Raw genomic sequence first — 26,907 nt, forward strand, 5'->3', positions numbered from 1 at the left:
CTGTTCCCTGGGCGCCGAAGACGTGGATGTCAATTAAGGGAGCCCCCCAGCACTGCTCTGATTAAGAGGGGTAGGGTTAAATGCGGAAGACACATTTCAGTTGAAGGCATTCAGTTGTACAGCTGACTAGGTCTCCCCCTTTCCCCTTCCCCTTTCTTTCTCGCTCTCTAAATTGAATTACATGAAATTCAAATTGCTTTATTGGAATTATGTAACAAAGTACATATTGCCACAGCGTACTTTGGAAATGAGGTTATTAATTCGCAATATAATGAAAATAACAACAATAGTGATCAAGATTGTCAACGGGACAACCAGTAACAACAATAATCAAGTGTAAAGGACTGTGTGCCGGTGTCCTAGCTAGCTAGCAGCTTCAATGGCAGTGGGAGCGGCATGTAGTAAGTGACTCAGAGTGAGCCCAGCATGTAGTGGGAGCGGCATGTAGTAAGTGACACAGAGTGAGCCCAGCATGTAGTGGGAGCGGCATGTAGTAAGTGACGCAGAGTGAGCCCAGCATGTAGTGGGAGCGGCATGTAGTAAGTGACGCAGAGTGAGCCCAGCATGTAGTGGGAGCGGCATGTAGTAAGTGACTCAGAGTGAGCCCAGCATGTAATGGGAGCGGCATGTAGTAAGTGACGCAGAGTGAGCCCAGCATGTAGTGGGAGCGGCATGTAGTAAGTGACTCAGAGTGAGCCCAGCATGTAGTGGGAGCGGCATGTAGTTAGTGACGCAGAGTGAGCCCAGCATGTAGTGGGAGCGGCATGTAGTAAGTGACTCAGAGTGAGCCCAGCATGTAGTGGGAGCGGCATGTAGTAAGTGACGCAGAGTGAGCCCAGCATGTAGTGGGAGCGGCATGTAGTAAGTGACTCAGAGTGAGCCCAGCATGTAGTGGGAGCGGCATGTAGTAAGTGACGCAGAGTGAGCCCAGCATGTAGTGGGAGTGGCATGTAGTAAGTGACTCAGAGTGAGCCCAGCATGTAGTGGGAGCGGCATGTAGTAAGTGACTCAGAGTGAGCCCAGCATGTAGTGGGAGCGGCATGTAGTAAGTGACGCAGAGTGAGCCCAGCATGTAGTGAGAGCGGCATGTACTAAATGCAGTCTGCAGATGGACCCTTCTCCCTAGCCTGCTTCAGTGGCCTTATTGCTATGGTTACCACCCGTAAACAGTTGGAGCTAGTTAGTAAGCCAACTAACAAATTTCAACTTAGCTAGCTAGCCTGATTAAGATTGCATTTCAACTCACACTCTGTCAATCTTGTGTTGATCTTCAGTTGTCCATCTCCGGAGTCCGAACACCTGGGGCTGCAGAATAGTTAAATGTCTATTTATTCAAAGGCTATGGTAATACTGAGGCTTTTCTCTTTCTCTCTCTCTCTCTCTCTCTCTCTCTCTCTCAATTTTCAATTCAATTCAATTCACTTTATTGGCATGACGTAACAATGTACATATTGCCAACGCTTATTTTGGATATTTACAAAATTAAAATAAATTAAAATGAGAATCAAAATCAAAATTGTCAACAGGACAACAGTAACAACAATAACCAAGGGTCAAAATAACCATACATTCAACAATAACAATAAGCATACAGTAGAGGACATGTGCAGGTTGACTGGTCTGTCAGACACTGTCCCTCAACTTTTGTCAGGCAGTAATGTAGTGCGCTGCCAATCCACAGCTCTCTGCGTCCTCCTCCAACAGGACGGGTAGCCTATCCTCATTAGGGAGGTCTTTGAAACCTTGAATAAGGGTTTCAAATTTGGGAAAATTACACTCTCTAATTGTTTTATATTTTTTACATTTTGTCAGGAAATGCCGCTCCATCTCAGGTTCTGCTGTTGTGCAGTGGTTGCACAGCCTTTCCTCTACAGGGAGCCAGGTTCTTCTGTTGTGCAGTGGTTGCACAGCCTTTCCTCTACAGGGAGCCAGGTTTTCCCGTGTCTACCCTTCTCAATGGCAAGGCTGTGCTCACTGAGCCTGTACTTTGTCAAGGTTTTTCTAAGGTTTTGATCAGTAACCATGATCAAATATTTAGCCACGGTGTACTGTCGATTTAGGGCCAGATAGCACTGGATTTTGCTTTGTGCTTGTGTTTGTGTTTCCCAATAAGCAATATAGTTTTGTTTTGACGGTGTTGTAATTTGGTTTATCCTGATTGATTGGATGTTCTGGTCCCGAGTAGAACAGGTTTGTGAACTCAGGACCAGCTGGATGAGGGGCCTCTTTTCTTTGCTCAGTAATGATATGAGAGGTGGTCACTGTATTTTAGATGTTTCCAAAACTGAATGGCTCTTTTTTGAGTTTTTATTATTTGTGGATATTGGCCTAATTCTGCCCTGCATGCATCGTTTTGTAGTTTTCCTCTGGACATGTTGGAGAATCTTACAGAACTCTGAAGAGTGTTTGTCCCATTTGATGAAATATTGTTTTGCAAGTGGACCTCTCTCTCTCTCTCTCTCTCTCTATCTCTCTCTCTCTCTCTCTCTCTCTCTCTCTCTCTCTCTCTCTCTCTCTCTCTCTGTGTGTCTCTGCAGCCCCAGCACTCATCCCTCCCTCTCCCTCTCTACCCTCTCTCTCCCTCCACAGTCTCTCTGTGATATTAATGTACAGCCTTTTCTAAAGCCCCATTGCTGGCTGTGGCGAGGGGTAATCAGTTAACCTGATTATGCCACTGATGAAATTAAATCATTTCGGTAAGTGAAAATAATAATATGAGTAATAAGTGCGGGGGAGGGAGGTTCACCGATGACATTCGCTGCAGTCCCCTGGCTTACGCTGGGAAAGTGTTGTTTTTTTCCCCCCAACCCCTTTCGGGATGGTAATAGATGGAGCTTTGATGCCAGCCTATCAGAAAGGGTGACATTGTTTGCTTCAATAGCTACTCTATCAAGTTGCATTTTACACCCTGTCCGCTCTGATTCACAAGTCCAGGTCGGGAGAAGTGGAATGATTTGAGTGTAAATGATGGGTGTAAAAACTCCATCTCAAGATGACCGTCTCGTGTGGGCCGTAGCTCGCAGAAGACGAGAAGTGGGACGTGACAGCAGGCGCGAGTCCACAGATGTCGTGTCGTCATGCGGCTGCTAAGCTTTACCTATCAGATTAAAGGCTTTGCACCTGTCTCTTGCGTAATAACATTCAAGAGCGCAGCACAATTAAAGACAATTACGGATAATGAGCGCCATCCCTGCTTTGCGCCGCCACTTTGCGGGTCCTCAGCCAGCTGCTGGATGGCGTAGATAACATATGTAATCCAACATTGCGATCGTCATAATGACACCATTTTCAGACGCACAGCCTCCGAGGATGGCCAGGGTCAGACTAAGCTGCCCAGATACCAATTCCTCTGCAAGAGCACCAACACGTAATTGCAAGGCACTGCCAATTTCAAGCATCAATGGGACACGTGTTTTCTAAAAGCGACAGTAAACAAAAGCCCTCTACAAATATGGGGGCGACAACCGGTTTGCATGCTGGGTAAAGTATGCTTTCAACGTCCCCCCTCTCCTGCGATAGCCAATGTAACCGCTGAGTGATCGGAGATGTTTTTAGTCTAATGGATAAGGTTTGTTTGAAATCTCTCCAATTAAGGATAGGTGTGGGGGTTAGTGCATTAGCCGTAGCCCTAAAACAAAAAACAGGCACGGCAGGACTGCGGAGCTGACCCGGGCGGGGGTGTACTTGCTACCTGTGTAAAAAGTCCAGTTGCCGCGTGGCTGACGAACGCATGATGATGAGCGATGAGCGTTCGGACACCCTTCTGGCGAATTAAACAATGGCTTTGTGCAACTGACCGATCGGGTCGCAGCAGGGCTGATTTGATTTGTTCCGGAGAGTTGCCATTGCGGAGAACACCAGTCATACACAAATATAATCGATGCCAGTCCTAGGACGCCCCCAGGGAAACTCTGGGTACAATCAACTCTCGTCATTGTCTGCTCTCCCTCTCTCTCTCTCTCTCTCTCTCTCTCTCTCTCTCTCTCTGTCTTTTCCTTTCCCTCTCTCAGGCTGGCTGACCCTGAACTAACATTCTTTTTTCTAAACAGTGATTTATTTATTCTTGCATGGCAGGTTCTATCGGCAGGGGAGATTGTATCCACCAACAATCCCGGGGAAGCTAATAGCTTCCGCATGGTATTTACCAAGGAGGGAGATTTTTCGGCTGCTGTCTCCGAAACTGGGAACGGCGGGTAATGATAGTGTAATTGCTCTGTGATTCCTCCACCCCGGTACTTTTTGTTGTCCGACTGCTCGTTCGCTCCGTTTACCCACCATCCGCCACTCCGAGCTCCTCTCGACATCTCTGCACTGATCCCTGCGTCACCCGCCCAATTGAATTATACTCAAAACCAAATTACTCGTCGTATGTTCTCGTGGCTTCATTTATTACTAGATGTGGTTCGAGGAGTCGCTCTCCCACTTCCAGGCTGTTGAGGCGTGAACTCAATGTGATGTAAAGCGTGGATGGATGCTCAACGTCAGACATCTCCGAGAGCCTCCTGGAGAAGTGGGACAGCATAGCCTGCCTCTTGTGGGGGAAAACACAGGTCTGTCCTGCCAGTATAACCGGAGGGGGTAGCGTAGTCCCACAACTCTTAACGCGTCTAACACATAGTACATTGATGTCACAGAGGGACTAGTAGAGAGCGAGAGAGTAAGGGAGACTCACACAGCTCTGTCCCATCTTCAAGTGTGGGATGAAATACAGGCTCGCTGCAGCGTTCAGCCCTCAGGGGAACTGCAGTACAAAGAGATCATACATCAGCATTCGTTAATAATCAATGGGGAGGATTCGGCATGGAGCCTAAAACAGCACAAATGCCTCTCATTCTTTTGAACCAAATACTGAAATATTTAGTCTTCTCTGCTGGTGTCAGTACCCATGCTTGGAAGTCTGTGAGGGGGCCTACTTTAGAGGCCTCTCGCTCATGCTTTCTCTCTCTGTCTGTTTCTCACTCATCTTCGCTCTCTTTCTCTCCAACCTCACTTTTTTTTCTCTCAATCTCTCTCTTCCTCTCGGATAATCTCTCTCTCTCTCTTATTCACCCGGGATAGCTGCTTACCCCTGCTTGTACCACTCTTCTCCGTGACTCAAACTAAACTGACTGGCCTTATTTCCTCAATCAAGCGGTCTCCAGGAGTTGACATGCCCGTCATGATGTCTGGCAGATCATGTGAGGTCATTGTCCGTACTCTGAAGATAAGAGATGACCTCTGCTGTAAGGTTGACCCTGTTTTTCCTTCACAGTTGGCTCAGTTGCCGGAGGCGTCTGATGCATATTACACTGCAGGGGGTAGTCCCAGGTTCTCAATGCCCAACCGTGAGTCACGACTCAGCTCTTCTGAGTAGAGGTCAGGAATGAAGACGCTCCAGAGCCCATGTCCAGAAGACTAGCAACAATGGGAGATTCCCCATTCTAATAACACTTAGCATTAAATGCACTGCTAGTTGTGAACCTCTTAACTAGCCCCTCGTTGCTTGATAGCGCTAAATTGGTTCAGCGTGCATGACCAAGTACTACAGTAATTGCTAAATTGCCACAGTGTAAAACAACTGAATGGCTAATTAGCCTTCTAGTGCTGTATGTGTTCCCTCCCTGTTCGAAAGTGGGCTTTGACTAGCATTACTAGTGTTTGTTTATGGAAAGACCAGTGGTGATAGACAAGGCACTTCTCTAATCGTAGCCGTGAGTGTTGTTGTGTCTTGGAGTGTGGTTGGGGTGGGCTTGGTGGTACACAACGGGCACAAGCTGTTGTTTATATTTGTTTGAATACTCACTCACAGGTACTTGAAATTCAGGCTGGGTATTCTGTATTCTAATTGGTCAGCTGTGTTTGTGTGGGTTGCCGCGCCTCCTCAGATTGGCTCATCCCAATATACCCATTTAGAATGAGGAAGTAGGAGGCTGTTTCTGGGATTACAAAACATTTGCCGGTCAGGTTTGCTTTTTCCCTCCTCGGGAGTCGGGTTCCAGCATCTCCCGTCCCCTGGTGAGTAAGGCCGGGACTTCTTGGGCCTCAGAGGAGTGTAGTTTTGTGGGTTTATCCATTATGATCCCAATATGCTCTATTGGTTTATCGGAGTTGATCTGTCTCTGCGCCGAGCATAATCCCAAACTCTAGAGCTGTCTGCCGTTGTTCAGATTAGGATATTCGGTGACTGAATGGCCACTGTCCTTTAGGCCTGTGATAAAGCATATTAGAGGATACAGTTAGGGTGCTGATCTGTCATCAGGTTATACAATCATGATATTTAAGGTAGTATTGTTTTGTTTTTTATATATCCTTCATGCTATTTTCTTCCCTATGTGTAAGTAGAGGTATGTGGATAAAGCTGTGTTAGAATGAGTACAGTGATCACTCTGGTGACTCTCACAGAACACAGCCTCCATTTGAATTAGTCACATTAAAGCAGGACATGTATTGTTTTAACCAACTACCTAAGAGTGTTGATGAACGATAGCCATTTAGGTACTCTTGCTTAGACTCAATGTGGAGTCGTGCTACTGCAGTAGCGATGTAGCTAGTCAATTAATTTCACCGGTATACATAACCATGTCTCTTTCCTTTGTCCCCTCTACAGAGGACTTGCTCCCGACAGGATTCCCCAACATAGACATGGGTCCCCAGCTCAAAGTGGTGGAGCGCACACGGACGGCCACCATGCTTTGTGCTGCCAGCGGCAACCCTGATCCAGAAATCACCTGGTTCAAGGACTTCCTGCCCATAGACCCCAACGCAAGTAACGGCCGAATCAAACAGCTGCGCTCAGGTAAGGAAGTGATGCACTTTTTTGCTTGACTTTCTATGTCCTGTTGCTTAGCTACACCTTCAGCTGCCCCGATTGATTTTGAAAGATTTTGAAATGGTACAAAAAAAGTGAGCGCACACGATTCAGTTTGTGAGCGCTATAGCTTAGCCCTGAAATGTTATGATTGATACGCGATGACTGGCAGGATGATTTTGGGCTTGATACTGTTCAATACCTCTGATCGAGGGCAGGACTCACTCAAAAAGGATTCACTAGGACTCAGAAATGTGTCACAGAGAGAGAAAGAGAGGCTTGGTCTAGATGTTACCCCCACAATACTGTAAGAGGTGCCGCTGTTGATTCAACTTTATTGAGAGACCCAGTAAATAAAACGTATAATTATATACCTAATTAAATGACAGCCCAAGAGAGGCCCCAGGCAACAGGGGGTAGATATTGTGGGTCGATGATTTGTCACCATCAGAAAAATCCAGTGCATCCCATTTGATTTGCAGCTGCTAATGTAAAAGGGTGAACAACACTAAATAAAGAGTCTGATGCAATCGAGTTCTTGCCCTATTTATGATCCCTGCGAACTACGCACAAAAACACTTGATTTGTATCCACTTTTAAGGCTGGCTAGATATGACCGAAATAGAAAATTGCATTTTTTATGGACCTTTGACTCTTGGAAATGTAGCAAACAACAAATGCCTGTTTTCTATGACCTTTGACCCGCCAGAAGTTGTAGCTGAAAATATACACTTCAATTTCACCACAAGAAATCCCATGGTGTCAAACGAAAGTGTTAGCTCACTTAGATGATGTTGTACAACTTTCCGAGTGCTCCGTGTCCTGGTGTTAGTGGACAGGGTTTACCCTGTGGGGGTATCAGGAGCTCTCCGAGTGCTTTGGAGTGCCGAGGTTGTGTGCAAAATGCTCTTGACTTCCCTATCTGAGGACAGCAATCCACTGTAGGGGATTCCTAGGAAGCAAGTTTTTTTCCCCTTAACTTATGTTAATGTTTAGGGTCATTTTAGCACACAGTCAGGGCTCTCCCTGGGCTCTAACCTTAGGAGGCACATTCATTTTTCGATTGTACGGACAACCATGCATACTGAAACATGATTAGCTTGACATCCTGAGATGTTTGTGTGTTTGCACCTTTTTGCTCATAGTGAGGCTCAAAGAGTTTCAGAGAAAGGTGGGTGCGGTGGGTTGGTAGAGTATTTTCGTCTCGTGAGCTGTCTGATATTGTACACCTCTACCCCGTGTTTGCGTCTCTCACTTGTCTCTCTGTTTCACAATGTCTTTACTTTTCTCTGCACGTCTGCTTTTTGCACCCAGAGCGGATTGCCTCGCTGTATCTCTGTGTGTGTTGTGTCTTGTCTGTCTGTTGAAACGATGACGTGTCACTCTGAACACACATCATGCAGACTTCAACAACCTCCATTTGACCTTCAGCTGACCCACAACAGTTCTCACAACTAACCAATAACAATAACAATAACAAAACGGGACAGCAACATAACTAATTCAACCAAATAACTAATTCTCTAACCTCTATTCGATAATTAAAGTGTCTAAAATGTTCAAATGTACTTCCAATTTTATAAATACATACAAATACATTGGTTAATACTTTGTCCCTGATATGCATCACAGATGTTTTACTTCCTGGCATTTTACAATGAATAAGGCATTTGGCAAATTACATTTTGTCAAGTAACAGTAATAAAGCCAGAAGAATGAAATAAAGTGTAATTAAATACAATTTTAACATTTTAGATTTTAAGTACGGCAGTTTTACACACAAGTAAAGAAGTGCTACATTTACTCAATGACAACATCTTCACTACCTGAACGCCTGTGTGAATATGACATTTTGTGTGAAAAATGTCATGTAATATTTGCCTTCTCGGGTAATAAAAAACCCACCTAAACAGTGTCATTCCAGAACTCTATCTGCTATTACTTCCGGAGTAAAACCAAACCGTAAAATAAATTGTTCTGTTTTTCCTTCTATCTGTTTGTTTTTCTGTTCCCCTTATAATTTCCAGAAGCCTTTGGTAAGTGTCTAAGTTCACAAGCCCCACCCCCCCACCCCCCCACTGTCCCCGAAGCGATGGCATTTTAACTACTTTTAAAATGCATGCCCCACGTCCTCTCCCCCACCTTCTTCTTCCCCATCTTCTTCCCTCTGTCCTTTTCCTACCCTCCCTTTTTTTAATAAAAAAAAAAACTTTTTCTCTATTCCCTCCCACTAATGTGAACTGTCTTTGGCTCCCAGATTTGAGTAGAAAGGTGAAACAAGGACAGGAACCTGGGTGGGGTGTGTGTTTGTGTTCTCACCCTCTACTTAAAAACAGTACTATGTTGGCCAAGCTACTCTCACCTCCTCTGTCATATGTTTCTATGTAGACAGTTCCAAATGCTCTGGCGTAGAAGTTTGACTCGATTATTGAGGTGTAGGACAATGAGATGAGTGTACGAGTATAAAAATATTAAGATGACCTAAAAATCTTAATATTACATTTGTCCCACCAACACACACACACACACACACACACACACACACACACACACACACGAGAATGCACACAGTCGAAGGCTTCAGTGAACCTGTCTAAAAAGGCTTGGAAAGTATAGTGGTGACGGGGTGAATTGGAGTTCTTTCCAGGTTTTGGGGGCATTGCAGGAGCGTTGTGTGGCGGAACCTTCCAGCCCCCACGCTGTGGCCAGCTCGACCTTCCCTTCTGTGCCAAATATTTTCTCAAGAAATACTGTTGCTGCTGCCCAGTACTCCCCCACTGTCTTTTAAAGCTTCGTAGCCCTTTTTTTGGGTTGGTTATTTACCACATTTCTACACTACTGATTTTATCAGAGGCCTGCGTTTTATATAACTCTATTATATTTCGGGGCAAATTAAAGGGCGTTTCAAATTCATGCCTAGTTGTCTGGTATAAAGGCCTGTTCTAGCGATGATAGCTTTGGGGCCCGACTCTGTTGAAGACGGCTTGCTGTTGCTACTGCAGACCCCAGTCCACCAGCAAGCTGAATTTATGCTGCTGAGCAAAGGCCTGTGCACCCAAACCCCCTCAGCTGCGATCATTTCCAGTCAAGCAGCTGAACTCTCATCTTTAATTCCCCTTTTCAAAAGGAACGGAGCAGACGCTTCAAACGCTCAAGGTAGAAGAAATACTTCAATATTGTTTCTCTCTTGAGGTGTGAGAGATGCGTTTCGGATTCCATCTTTGTTCAGTGAAGTTCGGAGGTTGGTGCTTTTTTTCTCCGCCGAGTACGCCATGCCTCTCTCCGTTTGTTTAAAGCCGAGGCATTCATTAACTTTTCGTTTTGGTGCCAGGCATCTCTTCGTCAGTGATATATGGGAACGTATCCAGGTGTGTGTACAGCACTCCTGACACTGCCGGCAGTGCCCTTGGAGACATGCATTTTTAAAAGCCGAGGAAGAAAGCTAGAAAAGTTCCCATGGTGGTTAAACTTCCTGAATAGGGGCTGTCTTTTTTTTGCCTTTGCGTGATCTGGTTGCTGGTTGGCTGTTGCTGTAGCCACTTGATTTAGCTGCAGGCAGACTTGACCCAGGGGCGATTCTGAGATTGATGGGTCCCCCAATGTGGGTTGGGGGTGGGGGGTACTGAGCGTTCAGCAGCTTACTCTTACCCCCGTCCCTCACAAACACACACTACCATCCTAGTATCACATGCCACTGTGTTTACCATGTACAAAGATGGCGATTTTATAGCCAGATAAAAAAACATGAGCTGCATTTGGACGCAGCTCGTGTAGTGTTGAGCCTCTGGAGACAGTGCTGACTGCTGTGCTGGCAGAGCTGTGATATTTGCATGCAGAATCCCCGAGGTGAGTTCCTCTGGAGGTGTGAAGGAGGCCTGACATTTCTCTCCCGTCCCCATGGCTCCTGACCCCAGGCCCTCGCTGGCCTTGTCAGGCCTGGCAGATTAGCGAGAGAGAAGCGAGGGAGAGAAAGAGGGAGCGAGAGTAACGTGGGATGCGTACATATTCTTCAAGAATGAGGTCTCTATCCAGTCTCTTTGAAGCAATGGTTTGGCATATGACAGGTTTGGCCCTAAGATACTGGACGGTTCGGCACTACAAGCCTGCTGTGGACTTTTTTCTACACACACACACACACACACGCACATACAAATTCTGAAATACTAATGTGCATACACACATCATAGATACAAATGGTGGGCAAGCACAGATGCACTAAACATCACAGAACATCATCCAGGGTCAGGGATAGAACAGTAGGAGCTGGCATGACTCAGTCAGACAGATGTACAGATGTGGTGGCGACCAGGTGTTGTAACATCCAGGGTGCCAGGAGCCCAGAGGGGTCTCCATGGACACGAAAAGGTCATCCAGACATCCGGGGGGGGGGGGGGGGGTCAAATCCTGGCACTTGGCCAACCAGCCCACTTTTTTCACACCTTTTTCCACTCCACCTAGCCACATCCACAACAATCCTTTTTTTTATGCTCCACATGTAGCATTTTACACTAACACGGTTGGAGGCGTTATGCAGAGTCAATGATGCCACTGCTGGCGATTGCACAGAAGGTCATTGGCCGTTAAGGTACATTTAAGTCACTCTCACCTTAAGCCGATCTAGCCACAGTTCACCGGAGCTTAAAATCAGAGTTTATGACTTGCGTGTATTTACTGTAATAATACAGGTGGATCTGGATTGGTGCCACGCACACAGACTGATTTTCATCGTCCTTAGAGGTCAAGCTCAACCAGAGCCCTTCGGTGTTTTTAATTTACATATGCGTTGGCATTGTAAATGCATAGTTAGTCTCTTGAGCACTGACATTTTAGATTTTTCCTAATTTTCAGAGATTAACAAGTCATTCCTTCACTTAGGCTCTGAGAGAAGGATACATCCTATAGTTAGTCTTTTTTTATTTCCCTGTTTCCTTTCTGCTCCCTTTTCTTTACTTTCAGATATGTTTTGTGAAAATGATCATTACATTGTAGGTTTTGATGTTTCTTTCAGACCAAATCGCTATAAATCTTCCTATCCCCTCTTTTTTTGACTCAGGATCCACAGTTGACAATCCTTGCTTTACAAACATACTTTATTAACCTTAACCTAACCTAACCAAACCTAACCTTAACCAACCTAACCCTCACCTAACCAAACCTGAACTCGTAACGTCTTACTCCTAACTAAAGTTCTGACTTCACTGGAGAACAAATAAATCCACAAGCTTCCTGCTACCCTTAAACTCTAACTCTAACAACTTAACATACCCAAACCCTGTCTCCCTTGTCTGTGTTGTTGGATATCTCTTATATGAGCGTTTTAAAAGGATGAAATGTTTTGCCAGATTTTCGAAGAACCTGCAAGTGATATATTTCTGAGACTGGAACATCCACGGGGAATCGAAAACCATGCAAAACATCCAAGCTCAACACTCAAACCTCCCCACTGCTGGAAGAACAAAGGAGCACTCTGTACCCAGAGCAGGAACAGTAGCCCTGAAACAGAAGCCGTTATAAATCATGTCTGTGGTTCCAACATTGCGGTGGCTTCCTTACTGCATAGCCTCGCCTCACACTTAGCTTCTCTGTAGTGACCAGCTATGAAAGACAGAGGATAGTTTTTGTGTCTGTGATTCTAGCTCCCTGCAGTCACACTGGCACACAGGCCATGGCTGTAGTGTCAGCCACAACAGGCTGCATTAACCTTTGACCCCTGCGCGGTGTGCCGCAGGCCTGGGCGCTAAATAGGGCACCTCCGCTGGGCTGGCGCCGCCCTGGTGGCACTCTCAGGGGGTAGCCCAGGGCAGAACACTGTCAGTCTGCTGTTTTGACTCATCCAGAGAGGGAGGGAGATAGAAATACAGGAGAAAGAGGGAGCAAGAGTGGCACGAAAAAGAGGGGAAGAGCATTGAAGAGAAAGGGAAGGCGAAAGTGTGAGAGGAAAAAGAGCAAGGAAAAAAAGAGATTGCACGAGTAAAAAGGGACAACAGAGACTAAAAAGAATAGTAAGAGAGTAAGAAAGAAAGACTGGAGTTAGGTTGGCTCTCTTTTCCCACTCACGTCTCTGTTCCAGGGGGACCTAGAGTACGTTAGGTAGCAGCTCAGAACCCCAGGAGAGCCACACTACCCTCCCAATTAGGTGCCAAACCCAATGCTCATTACAGTTCCTATCCTCTGCCCAGCCTCTCTTCTACAGAGTGTGGGTAGTCTGGTAGGAGTAACAGAGCTGTCAACTGTTTGGCTTCCCACCCCAAGGTCATTTAGCTGGGAAAAGGCTTTACGTGATCTTAGCAGGCATGTCGACTTAAGGCCAATCCTATTTCGACTTGCCTTATCAGTGGGAATAGTGGCAATGATAAAACACACACGCCAAGACCCCAAGCTTCTCTCTGAACCCAGGCACTGCATTGTGTTCCCCCCTTAATATGGCTGAGGAGAAGAGAGGGAGAGGAGGAGATAAGGGACGAGAGTGTGCCCGCCATACTAACTCCCTGTTCCTTTGTGAGACCAGCAGTGGGAGGTCTTTCCAGTCCCAATGAATTTGAAATTTCGCTTGTCAAGATACTCTTAAACACAAAGATAATTACGGCCAATTAGCAAGGAACTGGTCGATTCACCAAACAAATAACTCCTGGCTCCTACTAATGTTAATCTTGAACTAAACTGTTGTCTTCTTCGTTTTGTATCTCTTCTTCCAGAGGGTACCCCCATCCGAGGTAAGACTTTAACTAACAACAAAACTGAACGTTAACCTCTAATCTAACCAGACTTAACCACCCCTATTCAAATGAAGTGACTAAACTGAGTGAGCTCCCTCTCCAAAGAAATCAAGTCTTTTTATATGTCCAGCTAACATTCATATTTTGTCCTTTGTGTCTTTGTCTATGTGTGTGTGTCTGTGTTTTTCCCTTTTTGTGTTTCATTCCATCCTTAGCGTATTTAATGTGTGTCTGTGTGTGTTCTGTGTTTGCTAACCCCTTCAATGTGAGAACTACCGATACAATTTCAATCTGGTGTTGGAGTTGGGGGGTTATTAGGGGTGGTTTGTTTGCTTTTGCCTCTGACATTTCAAACGTTTGGAGATGGCAGGGTGGGTTTTTGGGAAGTATTTCTTGATCTTACCAGGCTAATGAATGCTGGGTAAACTGTACCCCCACCCCTCAGCCCTGATATCCTCTCCCGTTGCAGTGGCGGCCCGGGCGATGACCACATTACGTATGGTAATGTTCCGCCCCGCTGCCGCCTCCTTATGAGTCCTGGCAGGAGACGCTCCCGGAATGTCGGAGTAACTCGCATAAATTACGTTTGATTTCCATCCCCTGCTGCAGTGCGGCGCGGCGCGGCTTAGGAACATGAAGTGGAGTACGGGAATAGGCACTGGGCATTTCTAAAATGGCTGTGGCCACTGCATTAAACAGCATACGAGATGCATTGTCCAAACCAAATGATAGGCTATAAGGGAGAGGATGTGACGGTTGAATGGAACACAGGAAATTGTGGGAAATTATTGCTACCATGGCTGCGGTGACTGATATGGAAGGTCAAAGTCCACATTGGATTATTCCTATACCCTCTGCCATTCTTGATCATCCAGCTGGGCCACACTTGACACACTGCCTCCCAAAGGTTGATCTTTGTACTCTATTGTTTTAAAGTGATCTTAACTGTGTTTGAAATAAAAATGGCTTCCTTTACAGGGGTAAGCAGGTAGGTAAACATCTCATTTCTTTGTCAGTATTTCACCTCATTTTTTGGGGGATTGGGCCAATAGTGGCAGGCAGGGATGGGTGTTTATTATGATCAACAAGTTCATCTTTTTGTTTGAGGAGTGATACTAGTATTCATCAGTTAAAGATCTTTACCTATCTTTTTATTACCATACATGAGCGAGCCCATAGATAATAAACAAAATCCAACTACACCCCGATCCCCAGTACATGAAGGAGAAATCCTTGAACCAGCAAGCAGAGCCTTGCCTGTAAACCAGCGAACAACCATATCCATAATGTCTGGCATAAAAAGGCGTGGGGAACAAAAGCGAGCGTGAATTATGAACTTTTCATTTGCACAATGAGATTAGCGATCCACAACGGACAGTTCCCTCACCATCGGAGCTCTACTGGAAGCTCCACTGCAGCCAGTCCCAGAGACCTGAACTGGGTTGGCGATGGCAGAAGGATAGAGGGAGCGGGTGTCTGTCCCCCCTATCCCAGATGATTTATAGGGACACAGGTGGTTTGTGGATGCATCAAAGCAAAAGGGATGGTGGGAACTAGGCAGAACCAAAGGGAGTGGCAAGGGTGGGAAGGGGGATTGACTGTACCACCTGTTTTGAGATGTATGAAGTTGGGATCTCTGGATGCTAGCTCCACAGACACCAGTGTCCCTGTAAGCCACAACAGATGCTTATGATACATTGCGGCCACTTGTTTCTTGTTATTTACCCCTGTGTGCGCCCCGAAACTGTGACCAAACTACTGTTAGCACTATTGTCATGCAAGAGTGCCATAGCTGGCCTGAAGACAAGCAGAGGACTCCCTACCTGCAGTTCATTACAGGTGTGATGAGAGCGTTACAAAACGCCAGATGGATGGTGAAAACAATGGAGTCATGTCTCGGGGTCCTCACATCTAATGACCTTGGGGTGGCGATTGAGCGTGGTCCCAGTGATAGTGAGAGAGGGGGGACAACAGATTTGGACAGAGCTGTCACCTTTCCCTGCTCCTGTTTTCTCAAACAGACTGCTCAGTCTCGCTCTCTCTCCAGCACCCTTTGATTTGGGAAAGCACCGTTGTCACTGTTCTTAAACACAGTTGGGAACCTGTTTTTTTCCCAATGGTGTGAATTGGTTGTTGTGTTCAAAGGTGTGGCTTTAAACAAATGCAGAGAGGATTATGCGAGAAAAGCAGATGAGAGAGAAGGGAGTTGAAAAGAGAAAAAAGAAGAGGTGGAGAGTACCAGTGAAGAGTGAGAAGGGAGATGAGAAGAATTGAAAAAAATAAAAAAGGAGAACGCATGCAAGGAGAGATGAAAAATACAGATTCTCTCTCCTGCGCCACCCTCAGGCCTGGACAAGTTCTGCAGTGGCTGTTAAACCACAGCCAGCCATCTTGTTGATCTCCTAAACAAATCAATCAGGGTCTGCCAGCCCGCACTAATTGAATTACACAAATGGGACTGGGTGGGTACACATGGCCAAGCCTGCGCACGGAGGCAATGGGGTGGGCAGCCTGTGGCCGCGGGCACTTTCTGGAATTAATCATCTGTCTGTGCCAGACCCCTCCCCTACCTTACCCTCCCTCTCTTTCTCTTCCCCCCCATCTCTCTCTCCTTCGTCATCGCCACCCACTCCTAATAGCCTGGCGTGTATTTGTGTGGCGCACGCCTTGGCAGGCCTCTCATTATCACACCTGCCTTCCTCGACACTGCATCAGATCAGCCTACATCTGCTGTTAACCAGGGGAGCTAGAGCTGTCATGGCTGCCTAAGACCCCCATTGACAACATCTTCTCTGGTGATGATGATATGGTGGGGGTGAGGTGGTTGTCTGTTGGGAGTTGAGAGAGGGGAGTTGAGATAGACCTGTCTTGAAAGGGACGTCCTTGTGGATGAGCCTGGCTATTTGGGGTTATTTGGGAATAGGAGCCTCCCTCTTTTCTCTCTAGCCCCAAGGGCGATAGTATCGATATCACCATAGTTGTGGATATCTCATTGCCTCTAGATTTGACTAGCTGGCTCGTTGAGAACTAGCTAGCTCAATGATAACTAGTCCAGCTGTGATGGACTATTCACTATTCACTGACTAATCAGCCATAAACATGGCCCATTAGATATGTGGTATGGCAAGCACGTCCTTTTCCCTAACGAGATAAAATAAAATAGAAGTCTTTATTGTTGTCGTTATTGTTGTGCTTGTGATAAGACTTCACAGCTGGAGAGGGGTCGTGGCATGCCGAATGTCCTGCGGAGAGAGAACTTTATTGACGTGTTTCGAGGGCCATTGTGCTAGTGTTGCTGTAAATTGCTGTTTATCTTAAAGACATACGGCGGGTCTCTATCTGTAAGCCCCCATTGTGTGGCCGTGTGGAGCTTTGTGCACATGGCCACTTGCTGGCGCAAGATAATTCTTTCGGTGTTATTTTCGTGCTGTTTTTTTTTAAGACACAAACAAAATGACAAACAACGCCAATGGCCGTGCACGTTCTGGAAAGCTACAGGCTGTCTGGGTGCTGCCAGGGAACTAGGAGTGGAATTATGCAAAATACATGGAAAATAGTCATACAAAAAAATGAAAGAGAAAGGGAAAGGAGAGAGGGTGAGTTGGTGGAGAGGATTCCGAGGAGGCGGTGGGGTGGTTTCAAGAGAAGGAACATCAAAGACATTTTGTTTTGGATTCCAGCATGTTAAAAGAGCTTTAGGGCCTGTTGTCTTTAAAGACTGTACCCTCAGTTGACCAGGGACTGCTTGGTCAAAAATACAGAATTAGCTATGTATTAGATGAATGGGGGAGGCATAGAGAGAGAGAGAGAGAGAGAGAGAGAGAGAGAGAGAGAGAGAGAGAGAGAGAGAGAGAGAGTCTTGAGCACAGTGAATTAATTAATGCAAATGAGTTTGAACAGAAATTATAGCCATTGTATACAAGAATTACGTTCTATGACACAGGCAGACACAATTCGAGCAGACATACACAACAGAAAGGGATACTAAATAAAGGATATGAAATCTGTAGCACCAATGCTACCGGAAACCATTAATTACATTGCCAGCTCTGTTCCAGGAAGCGATTTGACGATAAAGAGACTGACAGATCGAGGGAGAAAGCGACTTGAAATGGAATAAAATTGTGATTTTTTTTTGCCTGCTCTTCCCAGCTTAAGAACTCTCTGTACTCCTGAGATGTGCTTTGAAAGAATGGCTGCAATTATGTAATGAACTCAGTGGGTACCCTAGAACCAACTGATGGCTCTTAGAAAGGAGTTACCTAAAAGAGTGACGCACAGATAAAACACAAACACTCACTCAAAGTCGCTCCTTGATTGAAAAGCTCAATCCACAGGAGCCTCTCGTTGGTTTTAATTAGTGTATAATTAATTTGGCTCGGCTGTTTATGTAGTCATCTTGAGATTCTCTCACTTTGAATCAGTGCGGTTTTACACAAACAATCAATAATCAGGTTTCCATCCAACTTTTTATGCAAGTAAACTACATGTTGGATAAAACACGACAGAACTGATGGAAAGTGCAAATCTGTCGGTAAACTTTCCAAATGTCCTCAAAATCAAATATGCTACACAAGGTGGGATCTTTTTGTGTCGGTAAAGTTAATTATGGGAGAAATGGCATCGTAAGCGCTTTCATGCATAAATGTTTATATACATTTGGAGTTATGCGATGACATGTTTTGTAATCCTCCCACTATGACTCCCATAATAATCTCTTCATGTAGCCCAGGGATCATCAACTAGATTCGGCCCACGGGCCTCCATTTGGGGAACGCTGATGTAGGCTATACCTGCACTGTATATGCGAGCTGTTAGCTAGAGCGCACTTGGCAATACCAAGTGGGCACATTCGCTATATAACGCAACATTTTTGTGACAAAACCATCGTTAGAGTTGAAAATGCGATGGGAACCCATTCAACTTTTTTTGATTCGGTAAATTTTTTTTGTTCTGTAAATTATTTATTTTCGTTACATTTTTTTGGTTCGGTACATTTTTTTTTTTCTGTAAATTACTTATTTTCGGTACGTTTTTTTTGTTCAGTACATTTTTTTTTCTTCTGTAAATTATTTATTTTCGGTTAAAAAAAAATGTTCGGTAAAAAAATTGCAATTTAACTGCAGGAGTTATTTTTTATGTGCACTACGTCATCGCGCACAATTCAATTTGATGGAACACATCTCTGGTGCGAAAATGTGCATCTTGGTTTTATGTGATGGGAGAATGTTTGCTTGAAAATCTGTCGCCAATTGGATGGAAACCTAGGCGCCCGACATGAGTGTAATTGATTGTTTGCGTCTGCTAGGAAAAGGTTCCGAATAAATGTTTCAGTTGGCATCTGTAGGTATTGGTTAGAAACTGCGTTTAGTTCTATTCGTTTTTGGTTCAGGAACTCCAATAAATATAGAAACAGGTCAATAATAGCCCGTGTCATGGTGTTAAGGCATGCCCATGGCAAGAGGGGCCAACCGAAGATCTATGGTCACAGGAAGGGAGAGAAGGGCTTGCTCTCTTCGTAAACACCCAGGCTTTTTTGTTTATTTATCCCCAGCACTTTATGAAGGTGTTAAAATGTCTGTCGCCGGGCCTTCAATCAGCTTAAAGATTTCAGAATTCAGCTCGGCCAACAGGAATTTCTGGAACTGTCTCTGCCCAGAGTCAGACTTCACATGGTTCTTATTCACTGGCCTCCCTGCCGTCCAACTGAGGAGGCCTCTCTGAACACGCTCCAGCCCACCTGCCGTGACTCTGGCACTCGCTGTGCCAACCGCACATCAAACAGATCCAAATCAGGTCCCCCACATACACAGCAAAAACACCACCTGCGTTCTTGCAGGTAGACGGTTTCGGTTTGCCGTATGTGTTCACCATGCCAGATAGGACTCCCCATTGGGGACGGGATGATCTGAAAGAGAGAAAAAAAGAAAAAAAAGAGAGAAAATAAGATAATTCTAAATGGGTCGAGTTTCAGAGTCTATGTCTCTCTATTTTGCACAGACTCTTAGCTAGAGATCATACTGTACATGGAAATTGAGGCGGGCAGTCAGAGTAAAGATAGTAACATAACACAGTGCATTTGGAAAGTATTCAGACCCCTTGACTTTTTCCACATTTTGTTACGTTACAACCTTATTCTAAAATTGATTAAATCGTCATCATTCTACACACAATACCTCATAATGACAAAGCAAAAACTGTTTAGAATTTCTTGCTAATTTATACATTTTTGAAAATTGAGATCACATTTACATAAATATTCAGACCCTTTACTCAGTACTTTGTTAAAGCACCTTTGGCAGCGATTACAGTCTTGAGTCTGACGCTACAATCTTGGCACACCTGTATTTGGGGAGTTTTCCCCATTCTTTTCTGCAGATCCTCTCAAGCTCTATCAGGTTGGATGGGGAGCGTCGCTCTTGCACAGCTATTTTTCGGTCTCTCCAGAGATGTTAGATCGGGTTCAAGTCCGGGCTCTGGCTGGGCCATTCAAGGACATTCAGAGACTTGTCCCTAAGCCACTCCTGTGTTGTCTTGTTTGTGTGCTTAGGGTCGTTGTCCTGTTGGAAGATGAACATTTGTCCCAGTCTGAGGTCCTGAGCACTCTGGAGCAGGTTTTCATCAAGGACCTCTCTGTACTTTGCTCTGTTCATCTGTCCCTCGTTCCTGACTAGTCTCCCAGTCCCTGCCACTGAAAAAGATCCCCACAGCATGATGCTGCCACCACCATGCTTCACCGTAGGGATGGTGCCAGGTTTCCTTCAGACGTGACGCTTGGCATTCAGGCCAAAGAGTTCAATCTTGGTTTCATCAGATGAGATCTTGTTTCTCATGGTCTGAGAGTCCTTTAGGTGCCTTTTGGCTAACTCCAAAAGGGCTGTCATGTCCCTTTTACTGAGGAGTTGCTTCCGTCTGGCCACTCTACCATAAAGGCCTGATTGATGGAGTGCTGCAGAGGTGGTTGGCCTTCTGGAAGGGTCTCTCATCTCCACATGGGAACTCTAGAGCTCTGTCAGTGTGACCATCGGGTTTATGGTCACCTCCCTGACCAATGCCCTTCTCCCCCAATTTCTCAATTTGGCCGGTCAGCTAGCTCTAGTAAGATACTTAGTGGTTTCAAACTTCTTCCACTCTGTTCATGGGGACCTTCACTGCTGCAGACATTTTTTGGTACCCTTCACCCAGATCTGTGCCTTCCTTAGACCTCATGGCTTATTTTCTACTCTGACGTGCACTGTCAACTCTGGGACCTTATATAGACAGGCGTGTGCCTTTCCAAATCATGTCCAATCAATTGAATTTACCACAGATGGACTCCAAGTTGTAGAAACATCTCAAGGATGATCAATGGATACAGGATGCACCTGAGCTCAAATTTGAGCCTCATATCAAAGGTGATGAATAGTGATGTTAATATATTTCTGTTTTTTATGATATTAAAAACCTGATTTCGCTTTGTCATTATGGGGTATTGTGTGTAAATCGATGAGGGGGAAAAAGTATTCAATCTTTTTTAGAATAAGGCTGTAATGTAACAAATGAGGAAAAGGTGAAGGGGTCTGAATACTTTCCGAATGCACTGTATATGGTTTGTTATAAACTGGGTGTTTCGAGCGCTGAATACTGATTGGCTGACATGGGTATGCAAAACATATATTTTTACTGCTCTAATCCTTTGGTAGCTAGTTTATAATAGCAATAAGGCACCTCGGGGGTTTGTGGTATATGGTCAATATGCCACGACTAAGGGCTGTATCCGGGCACTCCGCGTTGCGTCGTGCATAAGAACAGCCTTTGGCCGTGGTATATTGGCCATGTACCACACATCCTCGGGCGTTATTGCTTAATTATAGGGACCTATTTAGACCCCAGTGTTAGGGGGATCTTAACATGTTAGCTTTCTGCAGTGGTATATCTGAATTACTTATTTTTTGAAGTGGTAGTGTATCTGACAAAGGAGCACAGGCACAGTGGCATATTGACGTGCCTTAGCTAAACGCTAACGAGCGCCAGTGCTGTTTGTCAGGGAGGCAGGAGCGGCAATCTGTCAGCAGGCCGAGCCAGACCGAAGTCCTAATGATATCATCAGGAGCAGCCGTCATCGAGCGTTAACAAGGAATGATCTGACACCCATTGTTTCACCTCCTGTCTTCGATCTACTTCATTCTCCACACTGTTTACTTTGTTAGCTAGTGCTGGTCTGACTCGTCTGTAACCCATATTGAGACTTGCACATGGAGACTTGAACATGAACATGTTTGTCATCTCTACCTGGCAAGCTCTAAGGTTGAAGAAGGTGTCCCTGTAGCTACTGATGCGGGCATACAATTATTCACTCTGTGGTGCTGCAGTGGGGATGGATATGCTGCACTAATTAGAGTGCTTTAGAGTTGCTCATTTTGGACATGAACTGATGAATCGTATGTCTGGAGATCTGCCCATGCCCCCCTCTCCCCCCACACACACACATACACACACACACTCCCTCAGTGAGTGCTATGTGAAGGGTGATCTGTCCATCCCCATTCAATCGCAACCTCTCAGCGTCTACGTCTTGTCTATCACGCCACTGGCACCACTGGCACTCATGGGTGTTTGAGGAGAAAAACATGTACAAGGATCTTTTCCGTACACATTTAACAGCAAATTTAGTTTGACTTATTCAGTTCACCAATTTAATTATTTCATTTTTTTGTGGGTTAGTGAGGCTAGTGGAAGGCAGTATGCATTAGTGTTAAGGAGAGAACCATTTTCAACCAAACGGGCTTGAGAAATTTACGAGGGATACTTTCCATTGAGAAGGTTTCTGACTCTCCTGCCATTGTGGATTTACTAATAATTTTCTCCTCCTCCCTCTTCTTCTCTCTCTCTTTCTCTCTCTTTGTCTTTGTCGGGTGTTTGTCTTTCCCAGGTGCCCTGCAGATTGAGAACAGCGAGGAGACGGACCAGGGGAAGTACGAGTGCGTGGCGTCTAACGTGGAAGGCGTGCGCTACTCATCCCCTGCTAACCTATATGTGCGAGGTAGGGTGCAACAAGGTGCCGGAGGCCAGAACACCTTCTACTACTTTGACGGAAATGGCTGCCAGAAGGCAGCTCAGTCTAAGTGCACTAGGAAGTCACATTTTAAGAAATTGCGACCAAGGGGGACAATACAATTTCTTAACTTTGAATGGGGCACTATTGTGTATCATACAGTATTTGCAAGGAAAAATCTGATTTATTTACATAATCCTTGTGGCATTGATACTAGTATTGTTCCTCATAAATGCTCATTTAACTTGCAGTGAAGAGTGTTGAACTGTATTCCACCATCTAACCCTCCCTGTTATAGTGCTCAATTCAAATTGGTGTATTTTAATCTTGATATGCTCCCTTTCTGAAAGCCACAAATACCCTAAAGAGGCAGATATACAAAATGTAGGCTTTTATGATGACAACGTATGTGGTCAGTAATTATTCAAGTAAGTGGGCGATAGTTGTAGTAGGTTTTTAAATCTGTTTACTGTAAAATGCCCATGTCATTCTCTAAGTTAATGGTCTTAAAGTGAGTGTCCAAGGAATGTTTCTGAATCGATTTTAAGTCACAGGAATATGACGGTAAGTCTGATTTTGATTGGGTGGCAAAGCCTACTGCAAACCAATCAACATTTTTAACCCCATTCTTCCTTTCAGATTGGGAAAAAAGGTTTGAACTGCTGTACAATAAACTAAGGCAACGCCTACAGCACCACTAAAGTAGAAACATCCATTGCTAGTATTACGACATTACTATTTTGGGGTTTTGTCTTAAAATATGTCATTTAGCTGCTATATTCTGAAATTGTGAAAATATGAAGAACAATCCATCTGAGTAAACGTTTAATTTTCTTACAAAGCAGGCGATGAAGACAAAAGTGACTCCCTACCAGTAATGCTAAACGATAATGAATCCCTTGTGAGGCAGCTTTAATAAATTGAGTCAGATACATTTTTAGGCATGTGTTATTTAGTTTGTGCATATTTAAAAAAGTATATAATACATTTAAAAGATGCCTCACATATCTGCTCAGTTTGTACCCGCTGTGTACCAAATAACTTTGTTCCCACTAAATAATTCACGCCTCTTACATGATAAAATGGGTCAGGGAGCTGCCTTTTCATTATTGCCGTCATTATCATGCCCTCGGAAGGAGCTGCTTACCAGGGAGTTAAAAGTCCTAGTGCAATAATGCCGTTCCTCTAGTAGAGCTCCACCTGCAGTTCCCATTCACATATAGACTATGTGATGCTGTGGCACTCTGAGTCAAACAGTTGACCTCTACGCTTATGTCCTGTGTGACAGAGTAAAAGGCAATCTAAGCGAAGAGCCCCATCGACGTAAGAAACAGAAAACAATTGGCAGCATTTTGTAATCTTAGAATCTGAATGCAAAGAGTTCTGTAGTCAAAATATGTATAATGTCCTCAGACCAAGTTTAGACCAAGTTTAGTTCCAGTAAATGGTGCAATCCCCAGGATGGTGTCTACATATGATCTGTATCCAGTGGCACAAGTTATGCCTAGATTGTGTCGATTGTCTTTTTTTGGTTTTAATTTGTCATTCAATTCAAAAAATTTGATGTTGACTAGTATGTTTTGTTCACAAATCAAATTGCACTTAAAATTAGCAGCTCCAGTAGGGATCAAACCTCAAATGGACATTACCCTGCAGTAGTATACAGTACTTGATTATAAGACTGTAGCCACAGACCATCCAAAAATCAAGCCATTGTCAAAATGTCACTTTTTGGCTTGCTCATAACCACCTGGTTGAAGTAAATATCTTAATACTGTAGCTGCTAATTTGAGCTCAAACTGTGTCCTTCTATTGGTTATTTTCTTTTTTACTTTGGGTTGTTTTTTTAATTTTCTCTTTATTTTGTTTCGTTCTCTAATGAAAGCAAATTCGGCCACCATGGGAGCTCTCTAGGTGGCTAAGGAGCTTGTGAATTTTGATAATGATGATACGCTTGATTTTACTCCAGTGGCGGCCCATTTTTCCTAACAGACGACAGCGCGGCCACTGGGGTGAATCTGATTGTTTTGGGTTAAAGCTTATTTAAGGGGCCAGGCAAGTTTCTTAAAGACGGATGTCACTGATAGCAGAGACAGAGAGCCGAGGGAAAACCTAAAACTAGAAATGTAGCTGCAGCTAAACGCCTTGAGGTGGCTTTTTTTACTCTCTCTGTGTTTCCCCTATTTTTCTCTTCTCCTCATGTCATTGTGTTCTGCATCAACCCCTTTACATCCCTCAGAGCTTCGAGAAGGTTGGTGTGTTTTTTCTTTTTTACTTTTTTTACCCACATAAAAAAACATGTTGAACACTATATTTATCTATTACAAAGCTCGATTCATTACTAATTTGATGAAATCCTAAACAATTTGTATCAAAAATGCTAAATACTTATGAAGGGCAATTTTCTTTATTCTTTAGTCAAAAGAAGAAATGATTCAAAGAAACCCGCTTAGTTCGGGTTTTGTTTCCTTACTTTTAAGTTTGCATTGTGGGGCCTTTTCTCGTTTGCATCCTTTGGTATTGCTTCTGCTCTGAAAGCTTTCTTGCACGTGTTTCTCATGGAAACCCAGCACTTGGAAATAACAGGGCCTGATGCATGATGGGAGAATGTAACTACGCTTGCATGCCTGAACAGAATTCCTTTGGGCATTTTCTTTTCTTTCTGCATTCTTTCCTGTGTTTTTTTTTTTCAATTTGTTTCTCTCTACTTCGTCTGTTACCCACCCACTGTTTACCTAATTGAGACCTTAGTTGGCTTCTTCTTTTAGTTAGTCCTTTTGTATAGTGGTGTTAGTGTCGTGTTTGTCCCTTAGTTTTGTTCTGTTTTTTAAAACTTTCCTTTCCTTAAAATGTATGTTATTCGTGGTTCTTTTGTTTGTGGTTGTTAGTTTTTTACCTCAGTAAAGCTGCTGCTTCTTGAGTCCCTACACAAATTTTAATGCTAGATCAAATAATATGTGTGTATACAGCCAGTGTTCCTGTCATCGTGTTTAAAGTAATCCATTATGAATTCATCAATCCTGATTGGTCTAGATTGGGTTGAGTGGAGATTTAGCATTTTACAGTATCAAGAAGATCAATATCAATATAATGACTCCTGCACGGGTGCAGGGGTATTTTTTATTTTCCAATGGCGGCAATCAGACACGATTGGTCCGTTGGCTGACTGTCGTTGTCCTTCAGCAGTCGGCAGACTCAATCAAACTCTGCTTTGTTATTAATTCAGTTGCCTTTTCGACACTGCATGTCTGGATTGATTTTCGGGCGGGTAACGAAGGTTCTCAAATTGGACAAAAACAAATACGGAGCGTTTTTTTTATTTTTTTTATGCGTTTGCTTTAAACCTCGGTCTAATGGTGAGGAGAAGGGCCCCAAATGAATTGCAGACCAATGCGAGCACCATTCGTTCACTGCTTCTAAATTGAGTGTCTTGTATCTAGCGTTCCATCAGCTTTCGAAGGAGTTTTCAGCATAATGTGTTACTGTTGGTGTGTGCTAGTTTTGGAGCAGCAGATATTGAGCTGAATCAGAGCCAGATCTGTATTAAATCTCATGTCACCCACTGCAGTAAACTTGCACGGCTCCAGAGCACTTGTGAATACATGACATAGATTTTGGGCAAAAGCCAGGTTGTTGGGCGACGGAATTACATGAGGTTCAACAAGTTTGTTCTATCAGGCAGAAATCACTCATTCAAGCAGAAAAGATCGCAGACTTGCTCACGACTTCCCGTATCTAACTCCTCTGAGAGCTATGATAATTTCTCTCTCTTTTATTTCTCTCTCTTTATGGATCTCCTGAGGATTAGGTCCAAGAATATGAGCTCTGTATATTGGTAAAAGTGGCCCTGCTCTGGGTCTGCGAAAGCATGTCCAGAGCCGTGTTGCGTTCCCAACTGCGACAAAATAATCCCTTTTTAAAATTGACGCAGAGTGGAGAGCTGCACTCTCCCCTGAGAATGAGTGCCCATGTGGGACGAGCATGTAGGCTGCCTAAGAGAGACACAGGTTCACCCCTTTGCCTGTACCCTCGCCAACGCAAAAGTGGAAGACTAAATAATGAAACACATCGCCCCCTGCCGTGTCTCCATGGACTTGGTTATTGGCTTTAGTTCTTAGTTTTGTAGTTGTATTCGCCCGTGGACCTGGTCCTGCACTACCTTAATGGCACACTGTAACATATCCTAACCCCAATATGGGCAGTGGAGCCACCAAGTTGCAGTTGAGGGTTAATGACATCTCACAATAGTCGACCCACACACTGCTCTGCTGCTGCTCTCAACATGTGTGGTCTCTTTTGTGTCTCCTTGCCCGTGTCTCGCTTTAGACTCAACTAAGCCAATGCCCCCTTTGAAATCCTCCGTCTTAACG

General features: G+C 44.5%; 1 protein-coding gene across 22 annotated transcripts in view; it reads left to right on the plus strand.

The window, feature by feature from the left end:
* Positions 1-26,907, plus strand: part of LOC109902268 (receptor-type tyrosine-protein phosphatase S) — a 275,922-nt gene that overhangs the window by 158,278 nt on the left and 90,737 nt on the right. For 14 of the 22 annotated variants that reach the window (XM_031786395.1, XM_031786394.1, XM_031786397.1 and 11 more), the window contains 5 exons: positions 6,587-6,775; positions 8,815-8,823; positions 13,483-13,500; positions 22,415-22,525; positions 24,777-24,788. In XM_031786395.1, the coding sequence (XP_031642255.1) occupies positions 6,587-6,775; positions 8,815-8,823; positions 13,483-13,500; positions 22,415-22,525; positions 24,777-24,788 (339 nt within the window). The remainder of the gene's footprint in view (positions 1-6,586; positions 6,776-8,814; positions 8,824-13,482; positions 13,501-22,414; positions 22,526-24,776; positions 24,789-26,907) is intronic. The other 8 variants (XM_031786404.1, XM_031786410.1, XM_031786415.1 and 5 more) reach the window with 3 other exon arrangements.

This window comes from Oncorhynchus kisutch, linkage group LG13, assembly GCF_002021735.2.
Source record: "Oncorhynchus kisutch isolate 150728-3 linkage group LG13, Okis_V2, whole genome shotgun sequence".
Classification (NCBI taxonomy): Eukaryota; Metazoa; Chordata; class Actinopteri; order Salmoniformes; family Salmonidae; genus Oncorhynchus; species Oncorhynchus kisutch.